Below are 16,589 nucleotides of genomic sequence, written 5' to 3'. Positions count from 1 at the left end.
GAGGACAGGGACTCCTCCCTGCTCTCTATTCTTTAGCACAGCGAGTGCATGCTCTCCATGGAGAGGTTCTCTCCCACACCAGCCAGGCACTAATATATAAGAAACTTGTAACAGGTGTGGTGAAGTAGCCTAACTGGCTTCTTTCATTTCATGAAATGCCTTCCTTGGCACTGTGTGCAACTTTCTCAAATCCCTTAGAAACTTTTGACATAATTGATCTGTCACTGTGTGAAAGTTATAATATAAGTCTGTGTCAGAGGAAATGTAGCAAGCAACAGTATTTTAGAATGTTATAATAAAAATACTTCATTTTTTAAAATATTGGAATATGTATTATCTTACAGTAGGTATTTATCATGACTTCGTGAATAGTATTGATTCTAACTTAATATTAAATATTACTTTTATTAGTAACACTGACAACAATGATTTCCATTTTTGATACCAGGCATTAATTTGTGTAACAAACCTTGGCATTGAATTCAGCAAGGAAATCAAAATGCTTCTTAAGGTCTGTGGCAAGGATGGCTTCAATGACTAAAAAACGAAAGCGCTTGAATTCCACGTGATCGAGGTTCAGAAGGAAGTTGTATTCTGGGCTAGAAAGATACAGACTCCAAGCTGATGCAGCATGATGATTCTCCAGAACAGATCTGTCGTTGTATAAGACCGCCTAAAAGGGAATAAGAAAAACGAGGTAGGCATCACAAAGATATTAAACTTTTTTTTCAATATATATTTTTTTATTGATTTCAAAGAGAGGAAGGGAGAGGGAGAGATAGAAACCTCAATGGTGAGAGTCAAGGATCAGCTGCCTCCTGCACGCCCCCTGCTGGGGATCGAGCCCGCAACCCGGGCCTTGCCCTCATGCAGTCGAACTGCTTGCTGCTTCTTGGTTCATGGGCTGATGCTCAACCACCGAGCCACGCCAGCCGGGCATGGAAGAAGTAATCAAACTCCTAGCTCAATAAACCACAATGCAGAATGAGTACCCTGTAGAGCTAGCTGACTTAATAAACCCTCAACCCGCAATATCAGTAAAAGAAATGAGTAAGTTCAGGATTTCTTCACCATCTAAATTACCCTTTGAAATTACCAGAGAAATACAAAATAGGTGCAAAAAATTGGAATCAATATTAGAATCCAGATATAATCACCGCACTGGAAATTTCAAAGACACGGGAAAAGTGGGGAATGACTGAGGAAAGGCCAGCTAAGTCATTCCTAAGAAGGAGAAACCCACCTGGAGGATAAGCGGAAGGCGTCCCCCAGAGGGAAGGCGTCCCTACTTCACGGCTGAGTGGGGGCAAGAAGGAATCAAGGAGCCGGAAGTAGGGGCTGAAGTCGCTTCTCCGCTAGGAAGGTGCTGGACGATCACACAGGGAGATAAGCCAAGTTCAAACTTAGTGAGAAAAGCATTCCAGGTAAAACAGGTGACAAAGCCTCAGCTGGCGTTTACTGATGAGGTCTCTGTGACAGCCAGAGGACAGTGCCCAGCTAATGTATAGTGGAGCACCAGCTTTCTCTACCTGTGGCTCCCCTTCTCTCCACAGGCAAATACATCTCTAATTTGGAAATGCAAGTTAGCTTTATGAACTCTACTTTTTCCATTGCTTTTCAGAGAGAGTGGGAGGGAGGGGCAGAGAAACACGGATGTGAGAGAGACACATCCATTGGTTGCCTCCCACACATGCCCCAACAGGGGCCAGGGATGGAGCCTGCAACCGAGGTACATGCCCTTGGCTGGAATTGAACCCGGGACCCTTCAGTTTTGCTTTAGAATTACCAGACTGGGTGCCAGCTGTTGTTTCCAGAAGGAGAAGAGTTTACTATGGAACACTAATACCCACACTAGTAATTCTCCCCTGGCAGTTTCCTTTAGTCTCTAAGGTGAGTTTTCTGCCTGGAGGTACATGCAGGGTTGCAGCAGCTTTGCTTACAGGCCTGTGGTATACGTGTTAGGGGGGTGTACATGTGTGTATGGGGCTGCATGCATGCACACTCAAGCATGTGTGGATGCATGCAGGCAGGGGCAAAGGCACCTGGAATCCCTCTAGGGTTCCACTTAAGTCTGTACCCCCTTCTAGTATACTTTTATGTCTCAATATTCAGCCATCTGTTTTTCATTTTCTAGAAACAGTATCAAATTCTTTACTGGTGATAAGACCTCCCAACTATTCATGAGCTTCATCCCTTACCGTCATTTTAATCAGGAGGAAGGGGGGGCATGCATGTGGTTAGTCACCACCTTGATCCATATTTTGAGGGACAAAATATATTTATGATGGTCTCAGGTTTACAAATCCCAATTTGAAATTTTATTTCCTTTTACCCTAAATCTCATCAAAATATTCTATTAACTAATACCTCAACCACTAATCTCCATCTTTCAGCCAACTTTCCACTTGGAAATAGCTCAGAAATCTCAGGATTTTAATACTGACATCCCTCCAGTTTAAGCTTGACTAAATATTTTACCTTCTTTCATGGTAAGGATTCAAAATAATCCTGTGTCTTCCCAGCATACTTTCTCTACCATGAGAATGAGGAGAATACTTGATCCAGTTGGTGGTATTATACACTACTGTCACTTTATGATACACTGGAGCTATACTATCTTACTAATTACGGCTTGATCGGAGCCACTGAGCTTCCCAAGATGAGAGAATCTCCGTTATCACCTAATAGTCACACTGAGCCTCAGTATTTCACAAGAGTCCTCATTCACCAGCCTAGCTGAAGAGGGTGTTAAGAATTTCACTACTTCGGGAAAAACTGCATCCATTTCAGACAAACCAGCAGTGCTCCAACATTCAACAAATACTTACCTAATGCCTTTAGTGTGTGAGGTACTACTAGTCTAGGTATTACAGAATAAATAAAAAAGACAAAAACCCCTGCCCTGGTGGAAACTTACATGCCACTGAGAAGAGATGTATAATACTCAAAGAGCAGAGTATACTAAATGAATCATTGCTATGGAAAAAATAAAGCAGGGAAGGAATATAACGAGTGCCTGCCAGGAAGGGCTTCTGAAATTTTAGATGGAAGGATGAGACAAAGTGAGCTCCATTGACATCTGGGGAAAGAGCACTCTGGGCAGGGAGGACAGGAGGTGAAAGGGCTCGCAGGGCATGTGCCTAGGATAGGGGCCAGGGAGGCTCAGCCTGAGCGAGTAAGAGAAAGGAGAATTCGTGGGGGTTTGAATCGTGTAGGGGCCTTCTGAGCTGTCCTGCTGATGTGCTAGGAGCGTGGTGAATGCCACTCAAGGGTTTGGAACAGAAAGCAATGTAACTGGGATTTAAACAGCAACACTCTGGCTGCTGTGTGTGAACAGACTGGGGGTGGGGAGTGGGAAGTAAGCAGGGGGACAAGGGTAAAGGCTATAATTTTTCAGTAGATGAACTCAAATCAACTTCCTTTCCATTCCAAAGCTTCCCACTGCTTCATTTATTGACAATTCGTAAAAATGAGGTTAGAAATAACATATGATTATTGATATTATGTCCAGATTTCATGTTGTATTTTGATTAAAGCAAGTTTTGAGCATATAACTTTATAAACTATATTCATGTATCAGTGTTTTTAAATTCTCTGCAAGTGAGAGAGGTAACACTAGAATTCACTCACTTTTAATATCCTTGAAGAAAAAGTAATAAACAAGTCTGACTCACCTACACGCTAACCTAATAAAAGGCAGAACAAAAGCAGAGAGTGGAAAAGAACAGTGAGTAGTTTCTGTCTACGTGATTATCTAGTTCAGGAGGTTCTCAAATACATAACACGGTGGAAAACTTTCCATACGTTATCTCCTTTTACCCGTAACCGTATCGTATCAGGTACATAGTTTGAGGTTCAGAGGTTGAGATTTGTCTAAGGTCACAGAGCTAATAAGTGGGTAACAAGAAATCAAATGCAGGCCAGCGGATCCCAGCACGCTTTTCCCACCGCGCCATTACTGTCCAGGTCTGTGACTCACTAGGGGATTTGCAAAGATTATGAAATATTAGGCTGGAGCGAATGGGCACTGATTCTTGCAGAATGGTACTGCAAATGAGCAAATATGTGCTCCTTTGTGGGCAATTTCTTCAAAAGAGAATATTAATATCTAGGTTGAAATTTATTTTTAATTAGTTACCTGTGGAAATCATGAGCTTTTAATAGATAAAGTCTCACTGGAGAGAACGAATCACACAGCACTTTTAACATTCTCCCCACCCCCACCCCCACCCCCGAATCCTACTCTTGTTCTGGCTAAAGAATCTATCCCCTCTATTTTTAAAGTGAGAATGTGTAAAAGGGATAAAAGTGAGAAAAGGAACACAGAGAATGGCTACAGAAGGTGAAATAACCAGAACTGAGGTTTAAATACAGAATGACAAAGTGAAAAACATGAACTCAGCAGTCACCGAGTGCGCACTCCCTGTAAGGCTCACGCTTAGAAATACAAAGAATATAAAGGAATCGCCAGCCCAAACACCCACCCACCTTAAATTCTACTTAAAATCAAGTACCCGGTTCCGAGTCCTAACGCGTAAAACTATTAGAATCACAGTAACCGTTTACCGTAATTCCTACTTCTATGCAAATTGTGGCCGTAAAGGCATCTTGCACCTTTACCAGCTGTACTGGATACAAAAATAAGGTGGTACCAGAAGAACTTTTACACATACTAATAGAGTCAGAGTCAAGAGACTTAGAGCCTGGGTATCAGGGCACGCCTTAGAGGAAAAGGGCACAACAAAACTAATGGTTGTTCATCACTGCAGCTTTTAGCTGCACAAAGGAACTTTCGAGAAGGAAGAGTAAGTCTTACATCTAGTCAGAATCTTATCGATTTGATCAAAGGCAAACATATTGAAAGCAAGAACTCCAGAATTTCATAAAACAGTGAGTCACTCTTTCATAAACATTCTGCTTTCCAGTTGAAGGTTTTTTTCCCCTCCAAATTCTTTAGCACACAGCGTGCCAATGCCTTGTGTTAACATCTAATTCAGTGTTGAGTCAACTGAAGAATGATTTACAAAAGGATATACAAAATGGTTGTAAAATTTCAGAATCACTCTTTAAACTTTCTGAAAAAGTATTTCCTACCTGAGGGGCATTTGTAGCCACTAGAAATGCATTTGTCCGCCCTGGGTGGTCATAATCGTGCATGGCAGCTGCCACGTACAAAGCCATCAATTCCAACGCAGGGATGTTTGAAGACAGGCAGCCATAGCTCTCATCTGGGATTGAGCAGCTCCTCGAAGAAATGTAAGCAATTCGCCCAGGGTTAATTCTACCATCAGACTCTGAGGAACAAGCAAAACCAGCATTACACACAAAGCCTCCTCACAATGAGGTCAAGGAGGGGAGTCCCCATAGGTAACGTAACTTATTTGTTTACTTACTAAGAAATACATTCTATTTATAAACATGGACTTAAAACAATATATATTAACCATCCTAACAAGTGTTAGGTGATCTCATAGCAGTTCTGATTTGCATTTCCCTGATGACTGGTGATGTCCAGTATCTTTTCATGTACCTGATGCCCATTTAGATGTCTTCTTTAGAAAAATGTCTATTTAGTTCCTCTGCCCATTTTTTAATCAGATTTTTTGTTTGTTATTGAATTGTGTGAGTTCTTTATGTACTTTGGATATTAACCCTTTATCCAAATACATAGTCTGAAAATAATTTCTCCCATTCTGTATGTTGTCTTTATTTTTGTTTCCTTTGATGTGCAGAAGCTTTTCAGCTTGATGTGGTCCCACTTAATTGATTTTTGTTTCTGTTGCTTGTGCTTTCGGTGTCATAATCATTTCTATTAGTTCTCCAGTGCAACCAGAATGAGGCAGCACATCCCCTAGTCTTAAGTATTTGTCTTCGCCATACTTTTCCATTTCAACAGCTACTTGGTTTCCCAAAGCCTTGTCTTCCACAAATAGTTGACTCCATAACACTGTGTATAAGAACTTATAACACTGCCAGTAGAACTCTGAAGGAAGTGAGGAGCATGGAAGAGAAAACATATATTGCATTAGGAGATACTTAAATCATTGTGAACAGGCTGGTGGTAGAAAACTGCTGTTAGGGACACTGCCATGAGGTCTCAGAAAGAAATGAGAGGAACATATTGGAAACTAGGGGAAAGGAGATCATTGTTATATGTACCAGAAAGCTTATCCAAATTGTGTGCTGCATTTAATATGGAACATGAAACCTGTAAATGATGAATTTAGATATTTGGCTGAGGATTTACAAAAAAGTGCTGAAAATACTGCCTAGTTTTACTGTTTGTAGTAAAATGTGACAGGAGAGAGAGATCGAAGAACTGTTTAGCCATAAAGAACCAGGACTTGATAATTTGAGAAATAGCCTGTCCAGATCACAAAAGACACTAACAGTAGGAGATCAACTATCACGGAGGTGTACTCTGGACTCTCAGAAAGCCAAGGCAGCAGCTGGCATACTTTTTGCTAATCCTTTGGAAGGATGAAAAGGTAGGGATAGAGGGTCCTGAAGATGCTAAGCTGCTGTCTTTGAAGAAGGGTCTGTGAACAATGGGATGCAGGTGGCTTCTAGAAAATGGAGGAGGCAAGGAAAAGAATTCTACATCAGAGACTCTAGGAGAAAATAATCCTGCTGACACCTTGATTTTTAACTCAGTTGGACTTATTTTGGACTTCTGACTTCCAGACCTATAAGATAATAGTGTATTGTTTTAAGCCACTAAGTAAGTCTGTAGTAATTTGTTACAGCAGCAACAAGAAACTAACACAGACTTTGGTACTGCAAGTGGGGTATTACTATAACAATTCCCCCAAACTGGAGTTGAGTAATGGGTAGAGGTTGGAATTTTAAAGAGCATGATAAACACCAATAAGAAATAATCAACATATTCAGTAAGTTCACTGAATGACAAGCGGGATGAATACAAAGAAAATCACCTGAGTACATCAGAGTGAAAATGATAGACACCAACAGCAAAGAGGAAGAGGAACATAGTAGTTTTGGATGTTTTTTTTTAAATCCTCACTTGATATTTTTCCCATTCCTTTTCAGAGAGAGGGGAAGGGAGAAAGAAACATCGATGTGAGAGAGACACATCATTTGGTTGCCCCCACCCCGACTGAGGGGAGGGATCAAGTCTGTAACAGAGGTGTGTGCCCTTGACCAGAATCAAACCCGGGACTCTTCAATCCAAAGGCTGACACTCTAACCATTGATCTAAACGGCCTAGGGCAGTTTTAAGGAGAAATAAGACGGCCAATTTGTCAACAGAAACTACAAAACTCAGAACATGATGGAATGGTATATTCAAGTGCATACGAAATACAAAAATATTCTTCTAAGACAAAATAAATACACCTACAAACAAAAAAAGCTAAAGAAAATGATCTCTGATGAAAGCACACAACTACTGGAAAGAATAAAGAGCGTTAGAAAAGAGGAAAATATAGCCTGGCTGGGCGTGGCTCAATGGTTGAGCATCGACCTAGGATCCAGGCAATTGGGGTTCAATTCCCAGTCAGGGCACATGCCCGAGTGGCGGGCTTGATCCCCCATGGGGGACGTGCAGGAGGCAGCCGATCAATGACTCTCTCATTACTGATGTTTTTCTCTCTCTCCCTCTCCTCTCTCTGAAATCAATAAAGATATATTTTTTAAAAAAAGAGTAAAATATAAATGGCAGACAAAAACGAACATAGGCACTTCCATCAAACAAATATGGCGGTACTTCAGACTCAAGTACCAAAGAATGTAAAGCAGTGGCTGAGGCTATGACACTTGCACTGATTAGTAAGGTAATATTTCTCAGGCATTTGAAACTGAGCAAATTCTGTCTGTGTGTGTCTCTCTCTATATTATTGAAGTATTTCTCCCCTCTTTTATGGGCTACAATAAAAGAACCATGAATGTTATAATTCATTATATTTGCATAAATACTTATACCTATGATGAGGAACAGAACTAACTTCTTTGGAAGCAAAGTTTGAAAAAGTTTTTTAATTCATCATTTAAATGCATATGCGACGCTTTCAAACAATGGGAATATTATATATTTTACATTTACATGATACACCTAAAAAAATACACCAAGAATTAAAAGAAGATAGCAAAGAAATGATTATCATAACATTCAGGATAGTGGTTACCTCAATGTGGGGGGCGGTATCAGTAAAATGGGATACAGGAAAGAGACTTTGTAGATCCAGCAGTACTGGATCTTTACCTAGCCCTTAAGATGGGTAGTAGGTTTCCTAATTTCCATGTTATTATTATACATAAAAATTTACAGAGTCCTTTGTATGTATCAAAAGTTACTTAATGAAAATTTTGAGAGGTAGCTTGATTTATTAATCCTATTAATTAAAAGGAAGATTTGTAGCAGGAAGTACCTGTTTCGTTTCCTGTTCCAGGATCACTGTGGATCTGCTGTAAGCCAGGAATTGGCCGTGTTGTCAGATACCAAACGGCATGTAGGACGTCTGTGGCGTGTATACGATTGTGATCTAAAGTCACCAAAACGTTTTATAAAAATGATCATTCTGTTACATTTACCATAAGACATTTTTAAAAGTCCAGTGATTTTTAATCATCCTCATATATAAAATGTATGGCTTAGAATAATTTCCCACAATTATATTTTTGTTTCGTCTTACTTTTTAAAGCCTTTTGATGTGTTAAAAAGTTCTTTTAAAAACTTACACTACGAAAACATAGTAAAGAGGTAAAAGAAAAAGCAGGGTAACCAGGGCTAATTGAAAGGCACTGAAATATATATTTAAGGTTGTAGCTTTTAAAAATAATTTGTAAGTACTGTCTGGATTATGGAGACCTATGTTTGCACACACAAGATTTTTTGCACATGGGCACATAGAAAAGTTAAAATTCTGGATACTTGAATATCCTCCCCCCCATAAAAAAGATGATACTTATTTCTTAGATCTACTATAAGGATTAAATGTTAAATGGTATATGAACACATTCAGAACATGTGCCTCACACATAGCACACTGGCAAGACCGACATGTAAAACCCAGCTTTGCTATTTATAATTTTATGATCTTGGGAAAGATTCCTCTGAGTGTTTACTTCTCACCCATGAATGGTAGGTAATACCACCTTTCCCGGAAAGATTAAATGGGATAACCTTTGCTAATCTAATGATTATAGTCATAGCTGACATTCAATAAAAATTCAACACTTCAACCAATATTTAATGAGTCCCTACCATGGAGAACTGGCAGGTGATACAAGACCAATTGTTAAGGCTACAGAACATGATTCCATCCGGGAGGAGCTTAGTTATCATACATGTTATCACCTTTTACTGACCATTTACTATGTCCCATGAACTCTGATAAGTGCTTTACACAGATGATCCTATCACTAACTATGGGGTTAGCACTATTGTTAATTCCCATTTACAAACTTGGAAACTGAAGTTTAGAAAAGTTAGGCCCAGAGACTTTTCTTAATTGGAGCTGACGGTGAATACTCCTTACCACCCCTTTCTTCCCATTCCCCTTCCCTTGGAGTCCATCTTAAAGTAGCGCTTTAATTCCATTTTTAAAATTTAGTCACTTTTTAAAATGCATACTTTATAGGTGGAAATTATATTACATAAAACACATTAAATTACTATCACCATTATTGAGTTATCCCAATTTAATAATTTGTTCTCTATATAGTTGATTTCCCCAAAATCCTGAAGGGAAACTGTAGAATGTATTGACACATAAAGAAAACTATCTTTTCCTAATAAGAAATTCAAATGATATTGTTCCCATAAAATTAAATAATCATAAACCAGTATTATTTGAACTTAAATAATAAGATGTTAATACTTACAAGGAATGTCTCGATAGCCATTTTCTAATGCATGAAAGTAGTTCATGAATTGTAGAGTGGGAATTCTAAATATTTCCAATAAACCAGTGTCTTGAAATAAAGTATACATAACCTGAATGTAAATTAAAATAAAGTTCAGAATTTTTATTTGTAGTTGAGTGTAATATGTTTTTCTGATTTGCATTTAGGAATATTAACCATGAATATGTCTTTAAGTTGATAATTAAAACCTTTCCTACAATGAATTCTTTTCAAAACATGAAAAAGGAAGCCCATCACCCTAAAGCCCTTGAAAACCAATGAAAGACTGTCATATCGTATACTAGTTTTAAGATTTTTTCCATTCTTCCCTTTAGCTTTTTATTCATAATTTATTGAAGGGCATGTGAATTCTATTCTAGTCCAACGTGTTAAAAGAAGTCAGAATGATATCTTTAACATGTTTTTGTCCCTTTAATTAAAGACTTCAATGAGATGAAGTTATACACCTTCCACATAATTTACCCGTATGCTCTTACATTTCATGAATAAGATACTTTGGAGTTTATGAAGGTGATATTTTGGGAAGTTTAATCTGATGCTGTTGTGTGAACACATCAGGGACAACCTTGAGTCTGGGGATTAAAATGGAAGTTTTTTTCCATGGTTGTAGCAAGAAATGAACTACTTGGTCTTGAGAAAGGATAAGGGAAGGCAGGTGAAAGAAAAAATAAAGCATAAATTTCAGTGGTTAGCACTTGATTACCTTTTTTCCTTTTCAACCTCAAGATCCAATATAAAGTAAAACTTTATTACTTTAGCAAGATTAAATCCTATTATTATGGACAAAGAAATCACTTTTCATTTATATATATTTTTTCAAATATTCTACTGAAAATTTAATTTGTGAAAACAATAATTCAATAAAGAAATGTTGAGTCTCTGCCTGAACCAGCATTATACATTTTTAGATTTTGCTTTTTATAGAGATTCAAAAAAATTCATTTGTAATAAAAATGTGGTAGAGATTTGAAACAAACCTGACTAAGGATCCTTCCTGAATTCTCTCCCATTTTTTCTACAAGTTCAAAAATTTGAAAGTTCCAGTTGCTCATCTTTTCTATTAATGAATCATAATCTTCTATTAAAACCCGGTCCAGTGATGCTTCCTGTTCAATCTGCACATACAGGGGGGAAACCCAAACCAACATAACCTTTTGTTAATACTGTTAAATCCGTATCTAAATGAGAACACTTAAAATTGAACATTAAAAATGGTCAGTACTATTTTCTACAACGTTTTTTCTCCGATAGAATCTGTATTTCCTATTTTCTCACTTTGTAGAATGCTGTCTTCATATAAATATAAACCTGTCCTCTAGGCATGAGAAGATTTCTTAATCTTGACATTGCTTTTATAAATAAAAATATTTTCAAAACACTATACCAATCTAAATTCCATTTTCATTTTAGAGGGTACACATATCAAGAATAATAGAGCCTGGTAGGCGTGGCTTGGGTTCAGTGTCCACCCATGAACCAGTTAGATTCCGGTCAGGGCACAGGCTCCGGTTGCGGGCTCCATCCCCGTAGGTGGCGTGCAGGAGGCAGCCAATCAGTGACGCGTCATTGAGACTTCTATCTCTCTGTCTCCCTCTCTCTCTCTCTCTGAAATCAATAAAAAGATATTTAAAAAATTTTTTTTAAAAAGTATAGAAATTTATATCCTTATATTAGCACTTATAATTATCTTAACTTCCCAAGAGAAATGGATGAGTTTTTCCCTAAAATGCTTACATTTTGAACTTTAATAACAAAAAAATTGTTATTTTAAGTAGATTACTACATTATTTTTAATGACTATGCACATGTTCCTCAGACCTTAACATTTCTAATGAAAAAAATACCAGCATGGAAAGGAATATATCCACTATAAAACGAAATGTGTTCACTGTAAGATGAATGCGCTTTGTTCTAGGATAATGAGCTTAGAGGTAATTATATTTTTTTTATCCAAGGTTTTCTTTAATGTGGTATAGTGACTCTCAGTAAAAAATTTAAAAATATTATATTAAAAACCCTGTTCTGGGCAAAAAACTAAGCACTAACTAATATTCTACTTCACTTTAATATAATCATAAGTTTTACATTTGGTTGCTGTGCATTCTGTGCCTCTTCTGTTAGGTGATTATCACCTTCCAGAGCTAACTTTCTGCAGTCTCTGTTCTCTGTTTCCACTTCTTGTTGAGCTTCTGTAAGGCTGAGTGATTCTTTTGAGGAAATGGTGTTGTCTTCGTCCCCTTTCAAAAAACAGCAATAAATAAGAACAAAACTTGCCCTACATGGGTAGTTTTATAAGAAAAATTATTTGTAAAAATATTCAGATAAAGTGAACTACTATGGTGTTCAATCTAAATGAACAACACCAAAAATTAATTACCATTGACTCTGTCTTGCTGGATTATCTGGCCCACGTATCTTGTGCCCAGGCAACATAAACATTTCACCTGGTATATCTACTCCGGGATTAAAAGGATGAGTGGATATTCTTAGTGGTCAAAGTTAGATGGACTGGTCAATAGCCAACAGACAGGTGAGTAATCTATCTTGGAAATTCAACCCAATCGGTCCTTCAGATAACCATCACTCTTGCCAATATCTGACCGCAAACACATGACAGCCCTCAAATAAGGATCTCCCAACTGAGAACAGTCGGTCCAAAGAACTTTGAACATTAATGAATTATTTTTAAAAGCTTTATTGAGTATAATTACATACCATGAAATCCACCCATTGTAAGTGCATAATTGAACAATTTTAGTAAACTTAGAGTTGTGCGACCATTATGACAATCCAGTTTTAGAATATTCTTATCACCCCCAAAAAGTATCTTCATGCCTGTTTACAGTTAGTTGCTTTTTCACCCTAGGCAATCACTGTTATGATTATTGTCTATAAATACGCCTTTTCTAGAATTTCATATAAGTGGGATCACACAATACACAACTTTTTTGATCCTGGCTTCTCTCACTTAGAACAATGTTTTCTAGTTTATTCATGTATTAGCATGCATCAGAAGTTTGTTCCTTTAACTGCTAAATAAAATTCCATTGTATGGATACAGACCTCGTGATATTCATTCATTCACAGGTTGATGGACATTTGGGCAATAGGCAGTTCTGTGCTATTATGAATAATGATGTCGTGAGCATTCACAGTCCTGTGTTGAGGGCTCAGGCTTTCTCGGCTAAATTCTTAGCCCTGGTATTGCTGGGTGATACGGTAAATTTATGTGTAACATTTTAAAAAACTGAAAATGTTTTCCAAAGTGGATATACCATTTTACATTCCCATCAGGGGTTCCGATTTCTCTGCATCCTTGCCAATACTTGGTATTGTCTGTCTTTCTGATTATAGCTATTCTGGTTTGAGAGCAGTGGTATCTCATGGTTGTATTAATTTGCATTTACCTAATGACTAATGATCATCTTTTCATGTGTTATCCTTCACTGAATGACTTTCAACAAATGATCTAAAACTTTTTGCCCGTTTCCCCCCATTTTTAATTGAATTTATTGGGGTCACATTGGTTAATAAAATTATAGGATTCAGGTGTACAGTTCTTTAACACATCTTCTATATATTATATTGTGTGTTCACCACCCAAGTCAAGTCTCCTTCCATCAGCATTTATCCCCACTTTTTTGCCCAATTTTTAACTGAGTTGTATGGCTTCTTAACTATTGAGTTGTAAGAGTTCTTTACGTATCATGGATATAAGATGCTTATTGGATGTATAATTTGCAAATATTTTTCCCCAGCCTATGGTGTGTCATCTCATTTTCTTATTGATGTCCTTTTTAAGTGCAAAAGATTTTAATTTTGCTGAAACCCAATCTGTCACTTTTTTCTTTCTTTCATGGATTGTGCTTTTTCGGTGCTGTACCTAGGAATGCTTTACTTGATCCAAGGTCACAAGGGCTCTGTCCTATGTTTTCTTCTCCAAGTTACATGGTCTTAACTCTTACATTTAAGTCTCTGACATATTTCGAGTTACTTTTTGTGTATCTGGTGAGGTCAGAGTTCAAATTCTCTTTTGGGCAAGTGGTTATACAATTGTCTTGGCCTCATTTGTTGAAAAAAAGACCCTTTTTCTTTTGAATTGTATTGGCTTCTATGTGGAAGATCAATTACCATAAATGCAAGAATTTATTTTTGGACTCATACTTCTCTATTCCACTGATCTACAGGCTCATCTCTTTCTGCCAATACCACACTGTCTTAATTACAGTGGCTTTATAATAAGTTTATTCCAACTACTTTAATCTTTTGACACTACTATGAATAAAAATGTTTTCTTAATTTCAATTTATGATGGTTTATTGTTAGTATACAGAACTACAACTGATTTTCTGTACACTTATCTTGTGACTTTGTTAAACTTGTTTATTGGTTCTAGTAGTGTGTGCGTGTGTGTGTGTGTGTATTTGGGATTTTCTACATAGAGGATCATATGGTCTGTGAATAGGGACGGTCTTTCTCCATTAAGGATGATATGAAGCTGTGTGCTTTTCTTGATCAAATTGAAGAACTTCTCTGTTATTACTAGTTTGAGTGTTTTTATCATGAAATAGTGGTTTGATTTTTGTCATGCTTTCTATGCATCTATTGGGATTATCACGTGTTTTTCCCCTTTATTCTATTAATGTAGTGTATTACATTGATTTTCAAATGTTAAACTACCCTTGCATTTCTGGGATAAATATATCTTCGTCATGGTGTGACTGTTTTATAAATTGCTGGACTCAGTTTGCTAGTATCTTTTAAGGATTTTTGTGTCTGTACATATAAGGGGTACTGGTCTGTAGTTTTCTTGGGACATCTTTGGTTATGGTATTAGGGTAAAACCGTCCCAATAGAATGAGTTGGAAAGTTTATCCACTTCTATTTTTTGGAAAAGTTTCTTTTAAAAAGAATTGGTCTTTGTTTTTTTAACAACACTTTAAAAACCAAAAACTATTAAAATTCACACTTTAAGAGGATGAATTCTGTGGTATGTAAAGGGATTCCTAGAGGCCTATAATCCCTGAAAGGACCTATCTATCTCTGGTTTACCTTCATATCCCTGGGGGGCAGTGCTGCAGGATGTACCGAGTTATCCCTACACGGCAGGCCTCCAACTCCAACCTCCGCCTCCCTAGTCCCATGAAGCTACCAAAAGGACTGTTCATTTTATCAGTCACTGGCCCCTCTGGCAAACACCCTCTTGGTGGCCCCAAACTCCAGACTCGCTTTTTTGGACATGTGTCCTCCCCTCCAGATCTAGTGGTATTTCTGAGGAGCTTCAAGCAGATTTTTTGCTTTTCTACCTACCTTCAGGGGGAATGTTGGTGTGGGTTAACGGTCTATTACTGGAAGCTTGGTCATCAATTGTTTAAAGTTATAAAACTATAATTTTATCACCATCGATATTTTTTGTTTGAGCATATGAAATGCTTCAGAATGATATAATTAAATTTTAAAATAACTCCTCTCTTTGCCATAAAAAATTTATGCAAACCTTTTGGCCTTAGATTGTGCAGTATAAATTTCAACATTATTATACTTTATTTCACTATTTATGAGCCGAAGCCATAACCAAAGACTATATTCATTTGTACAGCACATTTTTACTCTTTAAAATACTTTCACCATCTAATACTCTGTTCCTAGTAACACCTCTCTAAAGTAGATAAAAAACGCTGTAATCTTCATTTTAAAGGTGGATAAACCAAAGTTAAACTCATTCATTTATTCATCCTAAAAATAATGTAAAAAATTGCTCATAAAGTTAAATACACACGACTCTGGACCCTCACCTGATTTCCCGCCACAGCAATCTGTACCAGACTCTGATTCAGGTGTTGAAACATATTTCAGTATTTGATGTCCACAGCTTATAGAACGAAACATAAATATACATACACATATGTAAACATGTATATACAATAAATTAGGCAAAAATTTAAAATCTATATACAATTAGAAAATCTGCTCAATTTTTAACCAAGGTCCCAAATGCAACACATCCTAATATTCCAATCTCTATAAATTTAATAGGATTTATCCTGGGGAGCATATGTGTGAGTGACCCTGAAGACAATAACACATTTTGAAGGCCAACAATGATGTCTGAGGTAAACACTTCGCATCTAAGCAGAAATGAGAAGGAACACCACACGAGCTGGGTATTATGATTACGCACGGAAGTAGTGTATACTAAAATAATTCCCACACATTTACTGATATAATAAGTACAATGACACTATATTGCACTTCAGATGGAGACCACTTAATTGGAAAATGAATGACAGTACCGAAATGAGAGAAATTCTGTTGAGAATAAATACTACTAGATAAATATGGAGGAGGGCATAGTCTTAATTCATCATCTAGTTATTAGACAGAACTAGAATATGAGTAATACTTTAAGTAACCTATATTGTAAAACAGAAATAAACATTTGGGAAACTTACCTGTTACATAAATTGCTATCAGAATTTCTAAGTGGCGGATAAAAATCTGGTGAAGTGGGTGCATTGCCCAGAGATCTGTGTAAAATAACACTTGGCTTAGTAAGAAAATCAGCAGTATCAGGAAATTCTATAGGCGATCGACTAGTTAGAGAGCCAGGAGACACTGGTCCATGGCCAGGAGAATTCACGGGACTCAGGCTCGGTATAACACCTTGGAAAGTTAAAAGAGAGGAAAGAGATAGATAAATAAAT

The 16,589-nt window shown here is 37.3% G+C and overlaps 1 protein-coding gene across 1 annotated transcript in view; it reads right to left on the bottom strand.

The window, feature by feature from the left end:
- The window catches only part of PDE3B (phosphodiesterase 3B), a 105,172-nt gene that overhangs the window by 8,626 nt on the left and 79,957 nt on the right, over positions 1 to 16,589 (bottom strand). Inside the window, exons 6-13 of the mRNA XM_081155527.1 lie at positions 16,338 to 16,548; positions 15,681 to 15,757; positions 11,971 to 12,122; positions 10,863 to 11,000; positions 9,844 to 9,955; positions 8,388 to 8,501; positions 5,095 to 5,294; positions 470 to 673 (exon numbers count right to left, since the gene is read on the bottom strand). Of these exons, the coding sequence (XP_081011653.1) occupies positions 470 to 673; positions 5,095 to 5,294; positions 8,388 to 8,501; positions 9,844 to 9,955; positions 10,863 to 11,000; positions 11,971 to 12,122; positions 15,681 to 15,757; positions 16,338 to 16,548 (1,208 nt within the window). The remainder of the gene's footprint in view (positions 1 to 469; positions 674 to 5,094; positions 5,295 to 8,387; positions 8,502 to 9,843; positions 9,956 to 10,862; positions 11,001 to 11,970; positions 12,123 to 15,680; positions 15,758 to 16,337; positions 16,549 to 16,589) is intronic.

This window comes from Miniopterus schreibersii, assembly GCF_964146895.1.
Source record: "Miniopterus schreibersii genome assembly, chromosome: 12".
NCBI lineage: Eukaryota > Metazoa > Chordata > Mammalia > Chiroptera > Miniopteridae > Miniopterus > Miniopterus schreibersii.
This window is presented reverse-complemented; position numbering and strand designations above follow the sequence as displayed.